The 8,255-nt window shown below is 32.4% G+C and overlaps 1 protein-coding gene and 1 non-coding gene across 2 annotated transcripts; both read left to right on the forward strand.

The window, feature by feature from the left end:
* Positions 1-1,885: 1,885 nt before the first annotated feature.
* Positions 1,886-2,667, forward strand: LOC145755852 (uncharacterized). The gene is made up of 3 exons (XM_082572089.1): positions 1,886-2,017; positions 2,224-2,439; positions 2,502-2,667. The coding sequence occupies exons 1-3, from the start codon at positions 1,893-1,895 to the stop codon at positions 2,665-2,667; spliced, it is 507 nt and encodes a 168-aa protein (XP_082428215.1). The 5' UTR covers positions 1,886-1,892.
* A 4,480-nt stretch (positions 2,668-7,147) lies between these two features.
* Positions 7,148-7,219, forward strand: Trnae-cuc (transfer RNA glutamic acid (anticodon CUC)). Its single transcript has one exon. It is a non-coding gene; the product is annotated as a tRNA-Glu (tRNA).
* Positions 7,220-8,255: the final 1,036 nt, after the last annotated feature.

Genomic DNA, 8,255 nt, shown 5'->3' on the forward strand with positions numbered 1-8,255 from the left:
CCAAAGCAATAATAGTTAAAATATTTTAGCAGGAGTTGGTAATTATTGGCTTAATTACATAATTACTAGACTTAATTGCCTTAGCGCTTTTCTGGCTTGCCTAATTACTTGAAAGTGCAGCTGCTGGTTTACACATTTTCTTTGCTACAATCTATGTACAAATCATCAAAAATTCATACTTTCACCCAAAAATAAACTTAAAAAAACATATAAAACTTAAAATTGTTTAACATATTCTCCCACACGCCAAATTTACTGTTGCCAGTCAATTCGTAAGTTATAAATTTCCAACTGACTGGTCAGTAAGATTGTGTAAGTCAAAAAAAACAAACAGAAAAAAACTTTTAATTTTGCTTTGAACTGTCGGTTTTAACGTTTTAACAACTACACTTAAAGATTATACCGAACGGGCTGACTGGACATGTCTGCATGTACCCACAAAAAATAGACCACTGCAATACAAAATAGGCGATGTTAAACCTTAATACCAGTCAACCGGTGTTAATTTAAGCTAAGAAACGCAAAAGTTGTACTTTTTAAAGTTTAGGTACCCAGCCGGTTTGTTAAATTCGCACTCGCATATGCCCGGTTACAGGATTACAATAAACTTACATGCTGTTCTATCTGAAAAGCCTTCTTGTTTTGCCCGGCCGACAGATGGCTAACAAACGAACGTTACAAACGTTAAACTTGCCGTACAAAACAGAGCTAGGCATTCAAACAAAAGCCTTACTGGTAAAAAAGCAAACTTTCTGCCAAAAAAACTTTCTAAAAACTAAGAGCAACTACCTTTGCAAACAAAAAGTTAGACTGAAAGCGCAAACCGAAAACTTAGACCGGCAGACACACGATACGAAAAATAAATCGCAAATTCGAATCGCCGCGCTTCGAGCCAATCAGATTGGAAATCCCAATATGTTACAATTTGTTTCAATAATTCCTAATTTGTAAACTTTCGTTCGCCATGGAGCGCGTCGGTTTGAATTGTTGATCGCATACCCAGCAAAACTAGTCCAAGATTTTTAACCAATTCTGGGGAGAATCCTTGGTCCGGAGACAAGACCGAAGTACGCGATGTTGCCCTTCCGCTAACCCATTGCTGCAGGCATGAAAATATGTGGTTCTTAAATTTTTCGTCCTAGAATGTTTGTAAGGGAAGACCACAATTTGCTTATGAATAACAGGTGAACCGAAACGACTAACCCAATGCAAAATAAAATTATTTTTCAAATGGTGCAGTAGTGTGCCGAATAATTTTACAGGTAGCACATTTCAGACAAGTGTTAACCATTTCTTTAATATACTTTTTTATTTTGGGTCATACGAAATTTTCAGCAATTAGATTTTGTGTTGATTTAACTCCTTAAAAAATGAAGAGCCTGAAATACTTCGTACTGCATACAACGAGGCACAATGCATACAACAACGAGGCTCCTGGTCAAATGTCGAGTACCTTTTTTGAATATCAGAAAATGAATGAGCATAAAATGCTAAAGGTTTCCAAATTAGTAATACAGGCCCGCAACGAAAAAGTTTAGCATACCTAAGAAATCATCAACGTAAGTAAAAGTATATTTTTGCATTTACGGCAAAAGTTTATATTTTTTTGCAATTTATTTTTAAAAAATAACTGAATTTCAATTCGGTTTTGCAAAGTTACAGTCGTTTAAAAATAAATACTATTAAAATCTCACGAACCGTTGTGAATTTACGTTGTGACGTCGGAAGTGGCCTAACGTGGTCATTTTGGGAAAAAAAATTTTTGATTTGTGCGCGCGTGCATATTTTTTTTTCGTTTTGTCAGCGTTACTATGTTTTGCCAAGAAGAAAGCGAGTCTGATTCAGTTTCTACTAATAAATCTTTTTTGGAGAATTGAACTTTTATCGGATATATGTTTGAACCAGAGTATTCTGAGGCCGAGTTGGGAAGGTTAAATAAATCCGAAATAGTTAGTACACTAGCGTTTAAGGATTTTAAATCAAGTTTATGTGAAGGCAGGCTTTTAAATACAAACTGGTAAGATGTTTATAATATCTGTGAATTTTTTAGAATACTTAGATCAGTTGAAATAAAGAAAACATAAAAGTAGTTTCTACTACACAGCTTTATAAGAAAATTGTTGAAGAATATTTGGTATCAAATAGCCTTACTGTCAAACGGTGGAGCTGGGCTGTCTTTTTTTGTTTTTTTATTTATCTAAAAATAATTTTGATGTAAAAAAGGTGCACATGTGGCAACTGTGTTTCTATGAGTTCAGTTTCCCAATCAGTATGCTGTAGGGAAATTAGTAAACTGGACTGTAAGACAGCAGTGCATGGTTGCATAACTGCTCACCCAGGCTTTGAAGGTGTTTGCCTTAACCCATGGGTTTTGGAAACAGCTTATTTTGGTTTTAGACAAAATTATGGTGCTAATGCAATTGAGGGATCTCTTCACAAGTAAGTTTTTAAATTAAATTCATTGAAAGAAATTTTTCATCTTTTGTTTTTACTAATGACAGGAAGTATAGGCATGTGGCCTACCGACAACTTGTGCGAGTGGGTTGGGGGTATTTAGGTAAAAATATCAGAGTTCCTCTACCATCCTGTGCAGTCAGCATTGTTAGATCAACATTTCCTAGCGATAACTATAAAGAATTTGTACAAACTCTTCCACCACTACCCTAACGATAAGAACCTTTTTTTGTTTTACTTTTAAACAATGATGATGGTTTAGCATTATATACATATACCCTTTTTATGTTATTGCAACAACAACATCTGAGTAAAAATAATCACTAAATATATATATATCTATGGGGTATAGGGTTGGTTTTCTTATTAAACATTTTTTATCTAGAAGACTGAAATCTGTTTAAGTGTTTGGATAGAGCTACAGCTAAGTCTGGCCTTTTAAAGTTTGAACACACTGGTTCTAGAACATCATAATATGCATTGGGGTGGCGTGTTTCTTGACGTGACCAAGATTTTAAAATGCATATTGCCGTATCCAGAACATCCTTTGCATAACCTAAAAGTTAAGTACTAAAATTTATAGAAATAGTTTTATTCTAAGCTTAAAAACTTGAGACGTAATATACAAAAAAATCTTACAAAAAGTTGGTTCTTCCATAACGTTTCGAAGTGCATATCCACCACATTTTGCTTTAGGAAATGTTATTTTATATTTTAATTGTCCGTCAATTTGTTTGGCTTGTTGGCGATTAGAATTTTCGTTAAAATGCAAGGCAGCAAGTAAAATTCTACAAAATTATTGTTTAAATAATAAAAAATAAATGCGTATAAAAGAAATGGAAAAATGTTTTTATTAAACCATAATTTAGCTTCTACCTGCACGCCATCCCTTTATAACAATACCCTGTCATTTTCGAAGCAAACTGATTAAAGTCATATATTAGCGATATATTTATACTAAAAAATTAATATAGTTGGTGTCACTGACCATAAAAATGGTTTTAACTTTAAATAATTTCACCTACTTTTTAAGTTATACAACTTTAAAAAAAATTCAAATTAATTAAAAAAAAGGGAAGCCCTGTTTATGATGACGTAGAAAGTACTAGCGTGTATACATTCACTACGCTACTTAGTACTTTCTACGTCACACAAAAAATATGATAACCTGGTTTTTTATGTTAATCATTTTCCAGTATTTTTGAAAATTAAATTGTAAGTACTACATACATTTTTTAAAAGTTCTAAAGCCATTTTGTGATTCAGTGTCAACCATACTAACATGTTATATACATAACTTACAAAGTTGTAACACTTTAACTACTAAGTGAAAGGTCTCGAGAGCCGAAGTTTGGTAAGTTAATAACAATTTTTTAATATCTTTTAATAATTTTACATTGGTAAGAATATATTCCAACTTACCACTTGCCTTAGTTCCTGTTACAAAATAAATAAAATTTAAGCATCCTAGTAATACTTGTGTTATCAGTTCTTACCTGGTATGATCCTTTTTTTGCATCTCGATTGGTTTAAGGTTAGGGGTTCATTACTAAAGCCATTAACCCATTTTGTGCAGTATGCATACTGTGTATGTGGTTTAACAAACTTTTAAATTTAGATACTTGTCACCATTTTCTTCTACACATGAAGTGACACACCAGTACATGTGGCAAACAATACTGTTTCTCCATTCTTCAATAATGCCACAGTTTGATAAAGCACCAGCAGCTTTTAGTTTTTATTTAGACCTAGTAAGGTAAATGTTTTCATTTAAATATGTTGCACAATTGTGAGATTTAAATTTTACCTTTTGCCACATGCCAAATGTCATAGTAATGAACAAAACTATTGCAATTTTCAAAAACTTCATTTAGGAATAGAAATGTTCCTGTCTGTTACTAGCGATTTTACTGATTATTTTTGATCCAATATTTCTTTAATTCCTCGTTTTAAACCCTCAAATTCCATATAGTTGCTGCTCTTTACCTTATTTTTCTTTTAAAAGTAATAAAAAATGTTATTTATAAAAAAGTAGTCCTATCAATTACTACTTGGTTAAACATACCTGTACTAGTCGTATGTTTAGAATTTTATTGTTTGCCAAGTCCATTAGTGTGTTAGCACTATCTGCTCTACCGTCACCCCTTAAGGCTATTTTTTTTCTCAGATTAATTTATTTTTTTGTAGTTTTGAAATTGTTCTAATTTCCATAGCCGAACAATTGCCGGTGTCGGGAAAATGTTTTGCAAGGATAAATACTTGAGGTTTAAAAGTTTTGTAAAGAAATGTAAGTTTGTTTATAAAGTTATGTACATACCTGTAACATATTAATTCAAGGTTAATGAATTTAAACATCTGCAAGGATTTCTCAGTGTTACATCCTGAGAGTAAAATATCGGCTGTCATCAGAATATTTGACGTTGGCACAAAACCTATTAATTTCTGACTAAGTTTTTATGGTCACAATAGTCACATTGTTGCTCCACAATAATCATGCATCACTTTCATCTGTAGTTTCAAACGCGGTATGGCTTAGTGGCAAAGCGTATAGTAAACAGGATAACCTGGGTTCGATCCCCGCCTGTTTTTTCACCGCTTAACCATTATAGCTACCATAGTCGTCTCTTAGTTGATTTTATTTATATTTTGACACAATCAGTTATTAATTACTTTCGTTACATTATATTTTTTTTAACTGATCATGAAATTAAGGTACTGTCTAACGATATTCAGTAAACGAAGATATTTACTATCATGGGGCTCGTTGGTCTCTTCCAGATCTGGTAGTATGGTTCTTTCTTTGTTACAGAGGGAACCATGTTTAATTTTCAAACCAAACATTAAAAGTTTTTAATTTTAAATTGGTTATGGCAAATCGTTATATTTATTGGTTTATAGCCTTTTTATATATTTTTGCGGGCTTGCTAGCTACATCCTGTTTATATAATAACCAATATTATTTTTAACAACTATAATGACGTTTTTTTAAATTTAAACTGAAAAAATACAGGTAACAAATGTGATTTTTTTATCTTTATTTGAGGTAAGTTAATTTAAAATATGCTATGATACCTAGCATGACAGATCAAATAAAAACATTTTCGGTACGTAATTTTTTTAAATTTTAATAAGCAAAACACTCTGACAATTAAATATACAAAAAATATAAATATTAAAAGTCAGACAAAGAATTTATGTATTTAAGATTTCTATAAATACGTTTGAATATTTTTCGAAAAGATATCGTAAGTACGTTGCGGTTAAAATTAAAAATCTTATTTGGCAATTTGACTAACAAAATCTAATTACATGTTTAGAAAAAGTTCGCTATTTAGGCAAACAGCACACTTTGTAATGCAACAGGCCATTGAAAAGTATTCAAATGACAATCTAAGCATAAAAAATTTTAAAAAAATGATAAAGGGCTTTGGGGTCGTCCGGGATTGGAACCCGGGACCTCGCACACACAAATCAAGAATCATACCCCCAGACCAACAAGCCACTTGTTTTAAAATATTAAATTCAAGCTATTGCAAGTCAATAGTTGCACTTGGTTGGTCATTTTGGATGTGAGAAGTTTCGGTCTTCTTTAGGGCAGACCAAGTTTTTATTTTCCTTTATTCACGTTTTTTTCCATAATACTTTTTACAAAATTAAAAAGATGTGTTTTTTAGTATATAAATATTAAGCCGGTTTCAACGATCAAATTACATTTCTTCATGGGTAGGGGTTAGGATTCTTGGCTTTCATCCAAGCGGCTTGGATTCAATTTCCGGTATAAGAATTTGTTTTTCAATTTTGCGGTGTATTTTGACAATATGATGCACAAAAATTAGAATTGTTTCTGCAAGACGATTACAGTAATGTAATTCCCTATTAATCGCGTGATTAGCTTGCCTAGATTAATGTTAATCGCACTAATTGCAATTAAAGAAAAATACATTAAAAAGGTATTTGGTTTCGGACGTTATACCAAAAATATAGTCATTTTCAAAATGTCTATCTAATTTAAAAGAATTGTAAACCTAAAATTAAATATGGCTTTATTGAATACGTGGCTATAACGCCAGCGTGGTGTAGTGGTCAGAACACTTGCTACACCACCACTAGGTATTGGGTTTAATTCCCAGTGCTCTAATACTACGGCACCCTTAAGTAATGCGCTTTAAACGGTATGAACTCTTGCAGAGCTAGCACTAATCAGCTGTATAATTATCTATCAAGTAATTAGAATCTATAATATCCCAAACTGCTAAAGGCTAATCAAGACTTTAACGGAAAAGCTGATGTTTCTCTATGTTTAGGTCGCGCAACTGACCTTCCCACATTGAGGATTAAGATATACGAAAGAAGAAATGATAATATTAATATCTAACATGTAAAAAAATATACATTATAGCAATTGTAACATAAAAAACGCAATTTATTATAAAGTTCATTAAAAGTAGTCGTCCTTTGTTTAAAAGATTTTATACTAGTTAGGTAATAGCCGGTAAAAATGTTATTACAAATTGTATGAACTTTTCTTAACAAAACTTATATTAAAGACAATATCAAACATCAGTGGTAAAGTTTATGCTTGTCCATCTGGGAGCTTGGTTTGGTTTTTGGCTTATACAAAATATTTCCATATTAACATATCGATTGCTTAATTAAATAAACATTAAGCCGGTTTTAACGATAGTAATATTTCTCCTACATGGTCTAGGGGTTAGTATTCTTGGCTCTCACCCAGGCGCCCCGGGTTCGATTCCCGGTGTAGGAATACTTTGCTCAATTTTGCCTGGCGTTTTGACAATATGATGCATAAATCGTTTAATTACTTTAAACTGATAACAAATTGAAATTAATTTAGGAATTTTTAACAAAGGTTAAAATATTAAGATATTTTACTTTGTTTAATACATTGACTTTCTTCAAAAGCGGTATGGCTTAGTGGTAAAGCGTGTAGGGACTGAGGTCAAAAAAAATCTAATCATAAAAGTATTGACTCCTAAGGGTGCTCTTGTCCGAATATAAATGCAATGGTGTATAAAGTATAAGTCTCTAATGTCTAAAACAGGGTTTAAGACCCGTTAAAAATGGTCAAAAATAGCAAACTGAATCTACAGACAACATCTATTTATTAATTAAGCACGTTCATCACATAATTATCCCGAAAGTTACATTACACATATACAAAAACGGTATTTACGTACACACTACAAAATCTGGTTTCTAGGTTACATACCTAGCGATAAACATAATTACGAGTACATTACACACACAAAAAACGTTTTCCGTATATCGACTACATCCTTTATTATGGTGGTCTACTGTTAACTAATTTTAGATATAAAACTAGGCACAGCTTCCACTGGCTCTACATAACAAATAGCGACAATGTTTACAATGGCACGCGAAAAATACACAATTGGACCATGTTCAATATAATAACGATTAAATTTAGAGCGTCTAACTGTCTTATGGGCGTTAGACTTGTCCTTGAATAAAGGGGTTAATTTGTTTGTCCCCTTTATATATTTAAATAAACATAAATACAGTCTCTGAGTTTTTTCATATCAATAAGTCTTTTGTACGGTGTTTAAACCGCACGGGATGGTAGCGAGTTTGCACTGTTTCGGTTCGCCGAACGAAAGTTATTATTGCGCCTGTGAAAATGGGTTTCTTACGTATTCCTTTTGTTTGTTGAATCAATAAGCCTTTTTACATGGGCGTTTAAGCGAGCTCCGAGCTCGCTTCTAAGTTCGCTTCACGAATCGTTATAGCGATTTTTTGAAAGAATCAACGAGGCGTAACGA

The sequence above is a fragment of the Corella eumyota genome, chromosome 6 (assembly GCF_963082875.1).
Source record: "Corella eumyota chromosome 6, kaCorEumy4.1, whole genome shotgun sequence".
Lineage (NCBI taxonomy): Eukaryota > Metazoa > Chordata > Ascidiacea > Phlebobranchia > Corellidae > Corella > Corella eumyota.

Coding starts and splice junctions, on each gene's coding strand:
- LOC145755852 (XM_082572089.1), top strand. CDS start 1,893: ATGTTTGAACCAGAGTATTCTGAGGCCGAGTTGGGAAGGTTAAATAAA. Junction 2,018..2,223: donor AGGCTTTTAAATACAAACTG/GTAAGATGTTTA, acceptor GATGTAAAAAAG/GTGCACATGTGGCAACTGTG. Junction 2,440..2,501: donor ATTGAGGGATCTCTTCACAA/GTAAGTTTTTAA, acceptor TACTAATGACAG/GAAGTATAGGCATGTGGCCT.